General features: G+C 41.0%; 2 protein-coding genes across 3 annotated transcripts in view; both read left to right on the top strand.

Annotated features, from left to right (window-relative positions):
* LOC113621429 (uncharacterized) overlaps positions 1 to 2,105 on the top strand; it is a 36,804-nt gene extending 34,699 nt beyond the window's left edge. Inside the window, exon 11 of the mRNA XM_027108275.1 lies at positions 826 to 2,105. Coding sequence (XP_026964076.1) covers positions 826 to 1,961 — 1,136 coding nt within the window. The 3' untranslated portion in view covers positions 1,962 to 2,105. The remainder of the gene's footprint in view (positions 1 to 825) is intronic.
* A 6,564-nt stretch (positions 2,106 to 8,669) lies between these two features.
* Positions 8,670 to 16,062, top strand: EXO5 (exonuclease 5). 2 transcript variants are annotated; one of them, XM_027108964.1, is made up of 4 exons: positions 8,670 to 9,010; positions 9,560 to 9,729; positions 9,834 to 9,890; positions 14,566 to 16,062. In XM_027108964.1, exon 4 carries the CDS (start codon positions 14,575 to 14,577, stop codon positions 15,685 to 15,687), a length of 1,113 nt encoding a protein of 370 aa, XP_026964765.1. In that variant the 5' UTR covers positions 8,670 to 9,010; positions 9,560 to 9,729; positions 9,834 to 9,890; positions 14,566 to 14,574; the 3' UTR covers positions 15,688 to 16,062. The 2 variants fall into 2 exon arrangements, with proteins under 2 accessions (XP_026964765.1, XP_026964766.1); XM_027108965.1 differs by lacking the exon at positions 9,560 to 9,729.
* The last annotated feature ends 762 nt before the right edge of the window (positions 16,063 to 16,824 follow it).

Raw genomic sequence — 16,824 nt, 5'->3', positions numbered from 1 at the left:
TGTGTTAACCAAAAATCCTACAAGAAGTTATACTTTTCAGGAATATGGAACTGTCAGTTGAAGTATTAGTAATGGTGCAATAAATTATTTAAAAAAACAGAATTTTAAATATCCTTTAAAGAAAGGATATTTTCATAGAACATAGCAATAGTAGCAACATAGCAGTCTGGGTTTCTTACAAGTCTCCTTTGTATAATTAACACTTCCCGGGACAGATTAATAACTATAGGAAGCAGAACAATATGTAAATATTAATATAAGCTTCAGTAAAAGACAGCTTGACATTCTTGTGAATGTCCTTAGTTCAAATTTTTGTTGTTGTTGTTTTTTTTTTTGGCCACACCGTGCAGCTTGAGGGATCTTAGCTCCCCGACCAGGTATTGAACCCGAGCCCTCGGCAGTAAAAGCGCAGAGTCCTAACCACTGGACCACCAGGGAATTCCCTCAAACCTTATTTTTGAACTAGCTGGAGTGGGAAGAGGGAAATCTTTTTATCTTTCTGGGAATGTTTTCCAAAAGTAGTTATCAATTAAAAAGACACTGTTAAGACATAGCCCTGAAATTTCATTATTTAGTATTAATAGAAAGAAGAGGACTAAAATATTCAAATTTTTACCCTATATATAAAATCACACTTTTACCTGGTTCACTGTTTCTTAATTTCCCATTACCTCTCCAGAGTGCCTAACCATACTTAAATATACTCAGAACTTCATGTACTTTATATGTATTGTTATCTAAATCTCTAGTCCATACCCAGTATAATAATTGATTTTTTGAAGCATAATGAATATGAGTTATTTGCATTTTTTCCATTTCTTTCAGACTTGAAGAGTAAAACAGAAACAGCTGCATCAACTGCAAAGAATGACGTTTTACAGGAACAGTTCTATCATGGCATGATGATGGAAAGGTTCATGAGGGATGATGTCATTTTTTCCACATTGAGAAAAGTCTCAAAATATGATCATGAGTTAGAAAGCCACCAGGATAGCCATGGAAGAGACGTGAGACAAACCATCTTGACCCATAAGAAGAGAGGCCAAGAAACTTACAAATTTGGCAAAAATATTGTGAGTTCAAATGTTGTTATAGAACAGAGGCACCATAAATATGACACACCTAGAAAGAGAAACAAATACAAATCAGATTTGATTAATCATCCAACAAGTTACATAAGAACAAAAACCTACGAATGTAATATATGTGAAAAAGTCTTCAAACAACCCATTCACCTTACCGAACACATGAGAATTCATACTGGTGAGAAACCTTTCAGATGTAAGGAATGCGGAAGGGCCTTTAGTCAAAGTGCATCCCTTACCACACACCAAAGAATCCATACTGGCGAGAAACCCTTTGAATGTGAAGAATGTGGTAAAGCCTTCAGACATCGCTCATCTCTTAATCAACATCATAGAACTCACACTGGTGAGAAACCCTATGTATGTGATAAATGTCAGAAAGCTTTCAGCCAGAACATTAGCTTGATCCAACATTTGAGAACTCATTCTGGAGAGAAACCCTTTACATGCAATGAATGTGGGAAAACCTTTAGACAGATTAGACACCTTAGTGAACATATAAGAATTCATACTGGGGAGAAGCCCTATGCATGCACCACATGTTGTAAAACCTTTAGTCATAGAGCTTATCTAACGCATCACCAGAGAATCCATACTGGGGAGAGACCCTACAAATGTAAGGAATGTGGGAAAGCCTTTAGGCAAAGGATACACCTTAGCAACCATAAAACTGTTCATACAGGAGTGAAAGCGTATGAATGCAACCGCTGTGGAAAAGCCTACAGGCATGATTCATCCTTTAAGAAACATCAGAGGCATCACACAGGAGAAAAACCTTATGAATGTAATGAATGTGGAAAAGCCTTCAGCTATAATTCATCACTTACTCGACACCATGAAATACACAGGAGAAATGCCTTCCAGAATAATGCCTAAAAACAGATTATTCAACATGAACAAAAGCCAGGTCTAAATCAGTGATTCTGTGCTTCGAATTTCAGGACTCTAAATTGGAGGAATTGACATAATGATGCCAACTTCTAATTTTGCCCATTGTGTAAATAAACATTACATTGATAACTACTGTCTACTAATATCTCCACACAAAGTACTTAATCAAGAATAAAAGATGGCCCTTCAAGTTAAATTCAACAATATAGAAAATTCACACATTATTACTTTTATGATTTCATGGTAGATTAATAAATTATTCATCATGGGCATTCGCTGATTTACAGACCAGCATTTGGGAACTACTGTTTAAAACATCACCACCCCTATATTTTTTTAATTAAAAAAAATTTTTTTAATGGGGAAAACTCACATGGTATAAACTTCAAAAGGTACAGTCAGTTGTATAAGTGAAAAGACTTCTTCCTCCATCCCCCATCACAAAATTCTACCAGAGGCAACCATTTTTTATAACTAAGTTTTCTGTACACCCTTCCAGAGATCTTTCTGTTTAAATCCAAGAGAATACATATATACATATTTTACTTTTTAAGCATAAATGGCAGCCCCCCCCATACAAACACATACTACTTTTATTACTTCACTGTATATCATGGAGGTCATTCCATATCAGTAAACAAAGTGCCTCCTCATTCTTTTTTTTGTTTTTTTTTTTTTGTGGTACGCGGGCCTCTCACTGTTGTGGCCTCTCCCGTTGCGGAGCACAGGCTCCAGATGCGCAGGCTCAGCAGCCATGGCTCACGGGCCCAGCTGCTCCACGGCATGTGGGATCCTCCCGGACCGGGGCACGAAACTGTGTCCCCTGCATCAGCAGGCGGACTCCCAACCACTGTGCCACTAGGGAAGCCCCTCATTCTTTTTTTAATAGCTGATAGTATTCCATGGTTTGAATGTACTTTAGCCACTTCACTATAGATGGATTTTTGAATTTCCAATCTCTTATTTATATGATATTGCAATGAATAGTCATGCATTTTTATTTCTCACAATGTAAGTACATGCATAGGGTAAATTCCTAGAACAGGAATTTCTGTGCTAAAGGGTATGCATATTTGTATGATGGATACTGCCAAATTGACCTTCATAGAGGTTGGATCAATTTATCTTCCCACCAGCAAGATACAGAACTGTGGGAACCATATCTGGTGCTGAAGCATCTCCTGAGCCAACAGTCCCATCATCCATTAAAGAAGTATCAGCTTCTCTCAATAACATAGCCTAGAAGTACCAGCCGAGCTGCATCCCCATAAAGAGCGGCACTTGCCATCCCTGGAGCCAGAGAGAAATCTGCATGTTATCAAATAGACCAACCAAAGTCTCAGCTGGAGAAGGAGAAGACATCTCTCCACCAACTGTTACAGCCCCTGACTTCTGAGTCTGGAACTGTCTGATGAAGTAGACTTCCTTTAAAGAGACTGATCCACCTGCCTTACCAAGTATAATCTTGGCTGCAACCCCTTTGGAATGGAGGAAAACTGACAATGGAGTCAGGGTACTTAATATAGCAGGATATACCACAGCTGATTAACTGACCATACGTAGCATTTTACAGGATGGCTGTGTTAGCGAGTTACAGTTCACATGTGGAAGGAGACAGAAACGAGGTAGGACACGACTTTCTAATTAGTAAACATTAATTAATGAAGAGAGCATTAATTAATTAGTTGACATTGCTTATTATGTGTGAAAGCTGACTGCCAAGGTCAGGACCACAGTAATTTTGTATATGTTCATTTTTCATTCTGGTAAAGTTTTATTAAAGTTTTAGTGATTCTGTGAAATGTTGATGGATTTCCCCTCATCTTCATCCCCACAGCCACTACTCAGTTATAAACCAAAGTCTGGCACTTAAGATCCTTCATTACATCTAGTTGTACCTTACAGCTTCCTCTTGCATTTACTTATCTCCTTCCCCTATGGGCTCTGACTACACTCAAATATATTAGTTGAGAATCTTTAAGTTACAAGTAACAGAAATCAACTGAGGTTAGTTAAGTCTCAAAGAGAGGTGTTAATAGAGGGATATTGGGGTATCTCATGGAATTCAGGGCAGCGATACATTATAACAGTGGACTGAGACCAGGATCTGAAACGCTTTGGAAAACCCAGGCAGTTTTCTCTCCATCTCCGACCTCTGCTTCTTGTGTTTTCTTCATTCTGGCTTTTCTTTTTTGTTTTCAACACCTCATTGCAAATCACGGTTACCATCAGCTTTAGATTTTACATATATTCGGTTTCCATCACTCAGAGAAAAACTGTCTTCTCTTTCTCACTTCTTATCTCAAAATCATGGGGAAGCTCTCTTACTGGCCCAGCTAGGTCAGGTGCCCACCACTAAACAAGTCAACTGTAGGCAGAGATCTCAGCTTCTGTGGGAACCATGTGGATGATGTGGTGGTGAATGGGGCCGGGGACGGGGGAGGAGGTGCTGGAGGGGCAGGAGAGCAGAAGAAAGGGTTACTGTTCATAGCATTCCATATCCTACTCACTCTTCAATACTGGCTCATCAGATCAGAAATTTAGAACTGGAAAGGATCTAGGAACTCACCTAATTGAAACTTCTCTCTTTATAGATGAAGAAATGGAGACTCCCCTTCTTTAATTACTCACATCTTTTCACCTAAGTCATATTTTTGAGCATTTTTTCCTCTAAGTTTGTTAGCCTGGCTTTCCAAACACTTGCCCTTAATGGCTGAACATAGCTGCTTTTCGCCATTGTAAGACTTTTACTTCTCAGATCTATTGCCCCAAGGAAGTCTTTCATAAATTATGCTTCAGAGCCTACCCACTGGCTTTGCCTTTTATCAGTGCTTATTCATTCATTCGATTTATCCCACAGGAACTTCTCCTTCTGTTGGTTATGTGAATGTTCTTCCCCAGAACTGTGTCCTTAGGCATAATTCTCTTCTCAAGCTAGACATTTTGTCTGATCTTGTTAACATCCGAACGCCTCTTACATCTACATCTATATCTTACAAATCTCTCCTGAGTTCCAGGAGAAAACATTATGTTCAATATCCCACTGGATATCTCCACTTGGGTAACTCATAGTCACCTCAAAGTGTGTCCAAAACTCAACTCAATTTTTTCAATAAAATCTGTATTCCTTAATCCAGGAAGTGGTATCACCACTCATCCAATTCTCCAGTTTAAACTTCTCCCTCTCATCCATCACCTTTCCCAATCAGTCACCAGGTCCTATACATTCTGTTCAGGATCTCTTCAGTTTATACCCTCTGCTCTATTCCCATTGTCAGTACTTTAATCAGGCTCTTAGCATTTCCTAACTGCTTAAATAGATTCCTAAATATTTTTTATATATCTAATCTGGACTCATCTCTCTGTCATCCCCACTGCTGCTAGAGTGGTCACACTAAAACATATAACTAATCAAATTATTGCTTGAAATCCCTCAATCGTTTCTTATAACTTGAAGCTAAATGTCAGATTCCTTAATAGAATACTTGGTATAGAGCACTGCCTATTTTTCTAGTAGTGGCTCCCAAATTTCCCCCCAAGCGTACTTCTCTCCAGCCATAAACATATTATGGTCCTCCAAATATTCCATGCTATTTCATGGTTTCTGGTGATCAACTATGCTATTTTTTCCTCCTTCTGCCTAACTTCTTTTTTAGCTCCTACTCATCCTCCCAGATTTAGTTTGTGTCACATCTTCAGGGAATACTACACAAAATCTATGAAGTTTTGGATGAACAATTGAAGTCTTGGCTGAATTTGCTAAATAAATATCTAGGCCTTATCCTACAGGATTTTTGACTAGAGAGTGATAGCAAGGGATTTTAATTTTATAAAATTACTCTGGAATCACTGTGGAGGACCATGGCTCAACATGAAGCAATAGCCAGGGCTATTCAACTTCAATTTGCTTCACACTGTTGCTTGCTACACTTCCTTCTTTTCTTACCCTTGCTACCATGGGTTTGCACCTAAAAAAAAAAAAAAAAAAAAAAATCATCGAATCCTTGCCTCAGGCTCTGTTTTCTTGAAGACTCTGGTTAAGACAAGCACACAGCCCCAGTTTGAGTAATCAGGGCCATTTGGACAATTTCTGGACTTATCTTTGAGGTATTAGGGAATGGGCTTCCTTTTTTTCCACTGGACACAAATCTGGAAGACTGTGGCCCTGGAAGCTACTGGCAGTGGAAGAGGAGAAAGACTGCCTATAAATGCAAAAACACAGAGGAAATAGATCCAAGAAATGGAGAGAGAAAACTCAGTTCTGGTCTCACTGTTTGACATCTGGATCAAGCCTCACCTGAAGCTAGAGCTCTTGGGTTTTCAAACTGATAAATGAATAAACCCTAATTGATTCAAGAGTTCAAATGTCCTACATCTGAGGCTGCCTGTTTTAGCAGAAGCATGGCCCAGTCTTACATCCTTAACTCATTCCCAGCTCCCCCAACTTCCTAGCTTAGGGCTACCTTTTCTGGCTTTCTCCAACTAAGCAATGCCCTTTTCAATTACCAGAAACTGGTGTTTGGCTAAAGAGAGGCTGACCTTAATACTGGGAAGAGAAGTCTCTCAAATACAGAATATTGTCAGTGGGTTTCTCTTAAGCATATAAAAATTATGTCAATAATTGTTCTAGCACCTGTAAGGAACCCAAACTTGAGCAAGATAAATTCCCTGCCCTTAGGTCTGATGCTCAAGAGCAGCACTGTCTAAGAGAAATATAATGTGAGCCACAACACAAATGCGAACCACATAAATAATTTAAAAATGTCTACCAGCCACATTAATGCAATAAAAAGCAGTAAGTAAAATTAATTTTTAAAATATATTCCATTTGATACAATATATCCAAATATTACTATTTCAACATGTAATCAATATAAAAGTTATTAGTGAGTTAACGTTTTTTTTTTTTTACTAAATCTTCAAAATACAATATTTTATAGTTACAGCAGATGTCATCTTGGACTAGCCACATTTCAAATGCTTAAGAGCCACACGTACCTAGTGGCTACTGTGTTGGACAGTGAAGCTCTCGAGAGCATTCATATAGATAAACACTTACTTTTATCATATAAACACTTCAGTGGAAGACTGTAATCAGTGTGATTTAGAGATACAAATTCTACCCTCTGAAAGAGTAAGGAAAGTAAGATGGAAAGAGGAAAACAGACAACTTGTGTCTAACAGTATTTCCCATATTACAGATATCCCTGGAGGTGGAGGAACTAAATCAAAGGCTTTTGTATACAGATGGACCTTAAATGCCCCGACTTCTTATGTTAGCCTTTTGGGGAAAGGGTAACATTTTCTGAAATTTGAGAATGAAAGCTTTGGGGAACATCGTCCTGCTATCTTGGAAATTTCTTTTCCCCACAGCATGATCATTTCTGAATCGCTTCTGCTTCACTCCACCAATCAGCATTGCCCCCTCAAACTCCATTTGAAGATAACAGGTCCATGTGTGAGAGAATTGGGAATTGCATCCTGGTGAAGGAAAGTTATACTTGGGAGGAGGTAGAAACCTCCAGCCTCAATACAGCAATGCCCACCCATATTTCACTTGATGTGTAAGATTCCCCTCAACTTTCATATTTCCAAGAACAAGGACGTTTTCCTACACAACCACAAAATCATTTTCACACTCAGGATATTGATAATTGATTGATACTATTATCTAATATATGTCGCATTTAAATTCCCCCAACTGACCCAAAATCTCCTTTGTAGTTTTCTTTTTTATTTAACTTTTTTTTTTTTGGCCGTGCTGCACTGCTTGGGGAATCTTAGTTCCCTGACCAGCGATTGAACCCAGGCGAGGGCAGTGAAAGCACTGGACCACCAGGGAACTCCCAACATTTTTGTATTTTTTAAAAAGAAATCGGGGAATTCCCTGGCAGTCCGGTAGTTAGGACTCGCTTTCACTGCTGGTGCTGGGGTTCAATTCCTAGTGGGGGAACTAAGATCCACAAGCTACGAGGCCCAAAAATAAGTAAGTAAATAAATAGATTAAAAAAAAAATCTTTCCCTATTCTGAAGTCCAAAATGTATTTAGGTTTTTAATCCTCCTGGAATTGATATTTGTGATGAAGTGAGACAAGGGGTCTCATTTTATATTTTTTTTCATAAGGATACCCTATTGTCTCAGAACCTTCATTGAAAAGACCATCTTTTTTTCTCCATTGCTATGCGATGCCACCTTTGTCACAAATCGTTTCCAAATATGTGATGGCTGTTAAAAAAAAAAAAGCGATGATTGTCATAAAAGTCAGACAACTGGTTTTCTCAGGAAGGAGGCATGGGAGTGTATTTGGGAATGGCACGACACTATTTTTTGCTCTACATGATATGTCTGTTCAATAATTATTATACTCACCTTTCTATTTCAGAATATAATTGTGTTATATTTCCCAATAAAAGGGTTAATTAAAAAGCAAGCAAATAGAAAAAAGAAATACATTGATGAGACGAGCGTCAGCATCTTCGAAAAGTGAGTTCGTGGCTGTTCTCTCAGCTGGGAAAGTTGGTGCGAGGTGCAAAGAAAGGCGTACAAGGTGGCAAAGCGCAGACGCAGCGCTAACGGACAGAGGCCAAGTGCACCGCGGAAAGGGACATGCCCTAGACCTTTCCCCTACACTGGCTTGGCAGTAGCCGGGAGCCGCCAGGGTGGGAGCTTCTTGGTCAGGTGACGGCGCAGTTCCGTCCCGAATGAACCCACACGCACAGCCAGCGACCCACAAGGACGACCTCCGCAGAGGCGGAACAGCATCAGGACCCTCCTCCGCCCCGCAGCTAGCATGATTCGCGTCTGAGTCGCAGACGCGCGAAGACTAAGCGGCGCAGCTGAGGCCTCCGGGAGGGGGTGGACCTTGGGCAGCCGCTGGGCATTCTGGGCCTGGTGTCCAGGAGGCTTTTGTGCGAAGCGCGAAACCAGAGGTCCGCTGCCTGTCTTGCGCTTGCGTGTCCGGGGAAAGGGTCCGGGAGCCGTTACGAGGCCGCGGCGGAGCCGGTGGAGTCCGGGGTTCCGAGGCATATCCCAGGTTAGGGGAAGGCCGGCGAATGCCGGTGGCGGGCTGAGGGGCTGCGTTTTGGAACTCAAGGGATCTGTCTCCGCGGGTGCCGCGTCCCCCCAACCCCCTTTCTGGGTGGGAACGGCTCCGGGGCAGCGGCTTATCGCGTCTGCTCCAGTGGGTTCAGGACCTTTCGAACTTGGAAGACCCTGCTGTCGGCTGGGACCCCTTCCCAAGTCCAGCAATCCTTTGCTCCCTCCTCCAGTACACTGTAGGGAGGTGCTCAGTAAACTTTCGGACATGCATGGAATTCCCGGGGAGACAGTGGTTTTGGGGCCGGTGGGAAGGTCTCCGCTTAAGGCTTTCTTGGAGCCCACAAGGCCGGGCTGCACCGAGCAAGTCAGGATGTTGAGCGTGAAGGCAGAGGCAGTTCCGTAGGCAGCAGGAACCCATCAGAGGGGAAAAACATCTGATCTGAGGTCTCTGCCCGAGCTTCTGGGCCGAAGTTGGGGCTGGAAGAGGAAACTGCTCTCGGAGCTCCTGGGGGACCTTCGTTATTGCTGACCCTTTTACTTGCAGGGAGCGGGGATTGGATCAAGTAACGGCATCCAGGGTATGGGCAAAACGAACAAGTCACGGAGAATTTGCCTTCGGAGCCAGGCAAGCTTTACGTAGGATCTGGGGTGAGCAACAGTCTGTGCAGTGTGAATCAGAGAGGAGGAAACGCCTTAATGTGAGGGACTGGTCAGGTGAGAAAGGACCAAAAGTCTCTGTTCTAGCAAGGCCCAGAGTTGCTAATCTGTATTCTCCGATTGCAGACCTGGTCTTTCAGAGCTCTTTCCTCCTCCCCCAGCCTTGTCATTTCAGCATTTTACCTTTCCTGTGAGGAGGAAGATCAGCCAAGTCCCAGGTGAGTAGAAGTTTCTTCTCTCCCAAAATTTAATTTGTCAGAGGGAATAGGTGTACTATCTCATCTCTCCCTTGAGAAGGAGAAGGAGATCCACATTTGTTGAGTGCCAGTGTGTGTACTTTGCCATCACTCAGTTGTTTGGGTAGCTGAGTATGGTTGGAAGGAGTACTCTAATTTTAAAGATGTGTCAGTAGCCTCAGGAAAACTGCAAACTTGCCCAAGAATACTCATAAGGCAAGTAGCATACTAAATACTATTGACCTACTCAGGTTCAGAATCCAGATCTCTAGGACCCCCAGACTCTTGGCAGCATGCTGGTGTTTCCCAAACATCTCATTCACTTACCACCTATTTCTACCATACCTATGTACCACATGTATTGTTAGTCTCATATTTTTAATTTTTTACTTACATTTATTTAAAAAATCAAACTTGTGCTTAGAAACACTACATATGAAATTATGCCTTTGAAGAACACTCTAAGCTTTATAGTTATTCTAAGATGTTGATCCATGTGCCATGTAAAATCATCTCCTGTCAAAAAGATACAAACTGAATTTGGGGACAAAGTGCACACTGCATCGTGCCCTTGCCTGGATTTTTTCTGCATAGGAAAGTCCAAGCAACACATTGAGTCTAAATTGTCCATCCCCAGTGTATTGTTTTTTCCTTTTAGGTAAATAATTCCACAAAGAATGCTTTCCTTTTGTGTCTTCTTCTTTTTTTTTTTAATATAAATTTATTTATTTATTTATTTATGGCTGTGTTGGGTCTTGTTGCTGCGCGCAGGCTTTAATTGCGGTGAGCGGGCCTACTCTTCGTTGCGGTGTGTGGGCTTCTCATTGCAGTGGCTTCTCTTGTTGCAGAGCACAGGCTCTAGGTGCGCGGGCTTCAGTAGATGCAGCCTGTGAGCTCAGTAGTTGTGGCTGGCAGGCTCTAGAGCGCAGGCTCAGTAGTCGTGGCGCATGGGCTTAGTTGCTCCGCGGCCTGTGGAATCTTCCTGGACCAGGGCTCAAACCCGTGTCCCTTGCATTGGCAGGGGGATTCTTCATCACTGCGCCACCAGGGAAGTCCCTTGTGTCTTCTTTACAAACATTTCACTTACCTGTTAAGAGCTACCCTGTTTTGAGTGTTGTATGTAAAACAAGTAGGAAGTCCATGCATTTCAGGAGCTTATGCTCTCTTTGGGGAGTTAATAGATACATACAAAATAATTGAAACCAGTACTGTCCAATAGAACTTTGTGTGACAGGGAAGTGTTCTATATCTGTGCCTTATAATGTGGTACCCACCAACCACATGTAGCTACTGAGCACTTGAAATGTGTCTAATTTTATTTAATTTTAATTAAATTTAAATAGCTGCATGTGACTGGTGGCTACATATTGGATAGCCCAGGACTGGATATTTGAAGTAAACTATTTTCAAGGTCAGTTGATGTGGATTTAGTGCCCTCCCCTGCAGCGGGGTGGGGGTAGGGGGCAACCCGAAGTATACGTGTTAATTGCCATTTAACTTTTGTTTCTTGGTGGAGGGTAAAGATTCTCTCCCAGTTTCAGGGACTTCATAGTCCAAATAGCATTACTCATTTTGTATAAATTTATTTATTTATTTATTTTTGGCTGTCTTGGGTCTTCGTTGCTGCACACGGGCTTTCTCTAGCTGTGGCGAGCGGGGGCTACTCATTGTTGTGGTGCACGGGCTTCTCATTGCAGTGGATTCTCTTGTTGCAGAGCACGGACTCTAGACGCACAGGCTTCAGTAGTTGTGGCGCATGGGCTCAGTAGTTGTGGCTCGCGGGCTCTAGAGAGCAGGCTCAGTAGTTGTGGCCTACGGGCTTAGTTGCTCCACAGCATGTGGGATCTTCCCGGACCAGGGCTCAAACCCGTGTCCCCTGAAGTGGCAGGCAGATTCTTAACCACTGCACCACCAGGGAAGTCCAACATTACTAATTTTGAAACTATCATCATCTAAGGCACATTTATAGTTTAAGACACTTGTGTAAATGTGCAGCTTCTGTGTTTTATTACTGTTGAAATATCCTATAAAGCAATAACTTTATAGGATATACCCAGAAGTCTTAGCATTATATTACTTTGGTTCATTGCAAATAACTTGTTTTCCAGCTATCTGTGTTTTCCTTCATTAGGGACATTTAGACTATTTAAAAATTAGTTAAGTACAATGATAACTAATATTAATACCATTTTCAAAGTATCAGTTGTTAAGTTTTTAACATGGGAGTTGGTACATACTGCTCTTTCATTGCTCCTTAGAGTAGCAAGGAGGAAGCTTCGCTCACAGTTTTTACCTCAATCAGCTTACATTCTGTGTCAAGTTATTTTCTTGTCACCCAAAGTCAAAATACTAGTGGGCTACTCATACCTTGTTTTGTTTTTGGGGGTTTTTTTTGTATGCAGGGTTAGATATGTGAAGTAAGAAGGAAGGCTTAAAAAGAGTATCTTCACAAGATAATTTGCCTAGTTTCTTTTTTTTTCATATTTTAATTTTATTGGAGTATAGTTTTTTATTTTACATTTATTTATTTGGTTGCGCTAGGTCTTAGTTGCAGCATGTGGGCTCCTTAGTTGTGGCTCACCAGCTCCTTAGTTGTGGCATACAAACTCTTAGTTGCAGCATGCATATGGGACCTAGTTTCCTGACCAGAGATTGAACCCGGGCTCCCTACATTGGGAGCACGGAGTCTTAACCACTGCACCATCAGGGAAGTCCCTTTATTGGAGTATAGCTGATTTACAATGTTATGTTAGTTTCAGTTGTACGGTAAAGTAATTCATATACATATATTCATTCTTTTTTAGATTCTTTTTTCATATAGGTTATCACAGAATATTGGGTAGAGTTCCCTGTGCTATACAGTAGGTCCTTGTTGGTTATCTAAATATCTTATATATAGTAGTGTACATGTGCTCACCCCAAGCTCCTGATTTATCCCTCCCCCCTACTAGTTTCTTTTTTTCTGACCAGGGATTGAACCTGGCCCATGATAGTGAAAGCCCGGAGTCCTAACCGCTAGGCAACCAGGGAACTCCCCTAGTTTCTTAAGATTAAAAATACTTGAGAGACAAAACAATCAAACATAATGTATGGTCTTTGTTTCCTGGTTTAACGAAAAGCTATCCAAATGGTTTTTAGGGCAGCTGAGGAAATTTGAATATGGACTGGAGTATTAGGGAATTATTAATTTTGGTAGATATGATAATATTGTAGTTAATGTAGGAGGCTTTGGAAAAGTATGTGAAGCATTTGTATTTGAAGCATGATGATTTCTGTAATTTATTTTAAAATAGTTAGGCTAAAAAGAAACACCTGAAAGAAGCAAACACAGCAACATGTCAACAGTTATTTATCTAGATTGTGTTCATTGTTCTATTCTGTCTCCTGTGCTTGTGAAATTGTTTGCTGTAAAAAGGGAGAGTATTTGTCCCTCAGCAGAGCACTGAGATATTGGGTGTGAAGCACCTGGCTCAGTGTCTAGCACACAATAACTGTGCAATAAATATTCACTATTATTTATAGCAAAATACAGTAATATTTTAAGAGTTTTCACTTACATATTTTCCATCATAAGCTAATTTCTTGTGGAGGGAGAAAATAAACTTAGTGGGAAACACCAATTTCTATAGTGTTAGGAGGAATTTATACAGTCAGTAAAGGTAAAGTAAAACCCACCAAGAGCTTTTTCTTCTTGTCATTTTCTTAATATATCTCAAACACAAAAAACAACTGATTTCCACATGTTGCTGTGAATATCCTCTCTCGTTACTTCATGCTATTACTTCATGAGTAGATCTATTTGTATTTATCTGTAGTTAGTCTTTGAATTTTGCCACACTATGTTTCTGAGAACTACATTTAAAAGCAGTCATTGTAGGGCTTCCCTGGTGGCGCAGTGGTTGAGAGTCTGCCTGCCAATGCAGGGAACATGGGTTCGTGCCCTGGTCCAGGAAGATCCCACATGCCGTTGGAGCGGCTAGGCCCGTGAGCCATGGCCGCTGAGCCTGCGCGTCCGGAGCCTGTGCTCCGCAATGGGAGAAGCAACAATAGTAGGCCCCAAAAAAAAAAAAAAAAAAAAAAAAAAAAAAAGCAGTCATTGTAGAGCTGATTTTTCTCAAGGAACAGTTTGTTATTGAGATTTATTTTCCTAGTCAAGGACTTTGTATCAAAAGAATTGTAGAAGTGGTCCATGGTAAACTGGCAAACATTGCTCCAACATTTACAATGATCTACATTCACTTAAAAAATGAAATAATGTCCCAAGTCAGTAGAATTTTGAAGGAAAAAAGGCAAACCTCAAATTTCCTTTTAAATGAAGAAACTGAGGACAAAGTAGGTGATTTGCTTAAAGTCACATATGGTATGTTAGTACCAGATTCAGTAATAAAACTTAAGTTTTATTTTGCCCTTAAAAATTTTTGCCAAGTATTCATATATGGATGATACAATGAGTCTTATTGTTGTAAATTGTACCCGTAGTACAACTCCATAGCATTACTAATTGGTCATAAATAAATAAGCATCTTTAAAGACTGTATATAAATAATTAGTCGTGATTCTTTTTTACCTCATTGGAATTTGAAAGTGCTTTTGAGAAATTTTTCATTTGGGTAATGCATTTCTTTAACATGATATGCACGGCCTTTGCCCAATCCAGAGCTGTGCCATGGCAGAGGCTAGGGAAGAGGAGACGGTGTCAGCAGAGGCCTCAGGGTTCTCAGACTTGAGTGACTCAGAGTTTCTGGACCTGGAGGATACACAAGAGTCAAGTACTTCACATAACAAGCCTGGCCCTTCTTCTGAACTCCCTGGGAAGGATGGCAAGCTCATAAGCTTACCAAAGCGGAAAAGAGGATTGGATGTCTTGTCACCTATGGAACAATTCCATCTTAAATATTTGTATGTCACTGACCTGTCTACTCAGAACTGGTGTGAACAGCAAATGGTATATGGGAAGGAGCTTCCTGGTTTCTTGACACCTGAGAAGTCATCTGTTTTGGACACTGGTGCCAGCATCCACCTAGCTAGAGAACTAGAAGTTCATGATCTTGTGACTGTCCCCATCACCTCTAAAGAAGATGCTTGGGCAATTAAGTTTCTGAACATATTATCGATGATTCCCACCCTGCAGTCAGAAGGGCGCATCAGAGAGTTTCCAGTGTTTGGAGAAGTGGAGGGTGTGCTCCTTGTTGGAGTGATTGATGAGCTGCACTATACAGCCAGGGGGGAACTGGAACTGGCTGAACTCAAGACACGCAGGCACCCTGTGCTCCCTCCAGACGCTCAGAGAAAAAAAGACTGTTTTCAGGTCAGCCTGTACAAATATATCTTTGATGCCATGGTACAAGGGAAAGTGACCACTGCTAGCCTAATCCACCACACAAAATTGTGTCCAGAAAAGCCATTGGGACCTTCAGTGCTGAGGCATGCCCGGCAGGGAGGCTTCTCTGTGAAGTCCTTGGGTGACCTCATGGAGCTGGTCTTCCTGTCTCTAACACTGTCTGACCTCCCAGTTATTGATATGCTGAAGATTGAGTATATCCACCAAGAGACTGCCACTCTGCTGGGTACAGAGATAGTGGCCTTTGAAGAGACGGAGGTGAGAAACAAAGTGCAGCACTATATGGCCTACTGGATGGGACACCGAGAGCCTCAAGGTGTTGATGTGGAGGAGGCTTGGAAATGCCGGACATGCAGCTATGCAGATATCTGTGAGTGGAGGAAGAGCGGTGGGTTGCCCAACTCCATGCTAGAGCCGCAAGCCGAAAAAGCCAAATGAACGGAAGATAGACTTTCAGGAACTTTGATCTTTCCTGCTCCTAATGTACTCAGCAGAGTGAAAGAGGACCAGTCTCTGAGCTTCACTTCCATGGAGAGTGTTCTTATTTTGGTTCTTTTCATATTTCCTCAGCCTCTTACCACACAAATCCAGGACCAAGGCTCAGGGGTGAGTGGGAGAGATCTGGGATTATACTGTCCCTGGAGCTTTGCCGTAGATTGCCAAGAAGACATGCTTATCATGGCTGGAGCAAGGTATCCTTCAGCAATCATTGCTTTCCTAAGAAGATTCTTCAGTTTCTTTTAAGTCTCTTCCCTATTTTTTCTCAATCAGGGTTTCTACGTTTTATATAATGAAATAAAATGAAACACTGTCCAGGTTGGTTGAACTGGATTTTTTCATAATCTCAACCCTTCAAAGAGGACCACCAGAATAGTTGTGTGTGCATGTTATTCCAAGCCTTTAAGTACATACATAAACATATTTCTGAAGTAGTGAAATGAGCAGAGCAGGAATTTAAAAGAAGCCTAATACATATGCTCAAAGAAATAAGGAAAAATGAAGCAGGAACAGGAAGTCATAAAAAATGAAAATAGTAAAAATGATATTAATATTTACAAAAGAATGTATACCTGAGTGGAAGCTTGTATTATCTTCAACCCGACAGGTACGCATCATCATCTCCTACTCTAAGACCAGAGCATAAGTGATGCCCTGGAATTAGACAGACCTGGACTCTATTCTTTACTAGCTTGGGACCTTGGGAAAGTTTCTGAGCCTCAGTTTTCCAATATGGAAAATGGAGTGATGGTAATTATACTCACCTCATAGAGTTATTATGAGGATTAAATGAGATGATGCATGCAAAGAGCTTAGGACAGTACTCAGCACAGCAGAATCATTCGATGATTCAGTATATGGATGGCGCTGCTGCTACTGCTGCTGCAGCTGATAATAATGAAGATAATGTTGATGATAGTGTAAGTTGTTTCTAGTCCTTTGTTTCATTCATCTCTTTTTCCATTGAGCAACATTCTCAAATATTTTGGTCTCAGATCCTTTGCATGCTTAAAAATTATTGATGATACCAAAGACATATTGTTTATACTGGTTTTATCAATGGTATTTACTATAGGT

The sequence above is a fragment of the Aethalodelphis obliquidens genome, unplaced genomic scaffold, assembly GCF_003676395.1.
Source record: "Aethalodelphis obliquidens isolate GAN/ISIS:26980383/991018 unplaced genomic scaffold, ASM367639v1 scaffold9, whole genome shotgun sequence".
NCBI classification, from domain to species: Eukaryota; Metazoa; Chordata; class Mammalia; order Artiodactyla; family Delphinidae; genus Aethalodelphis; species Aethalodelphis obliquidens.
Note: the sequence above shows the minus strand (reverse complement) of the source record. Positions and strands in the feature narration are given on the sequence as shown.

Bases quoted from the DNA above. Each gene is read 5' to 3' on its own strand.
- EXO5 (XM_027108965.1), top strand. From the start codon at position 14,575: ATGGCAGAGGCTAGGGAAGAGGAGACGGTGTCAGCAGAGGCCTCAGGG.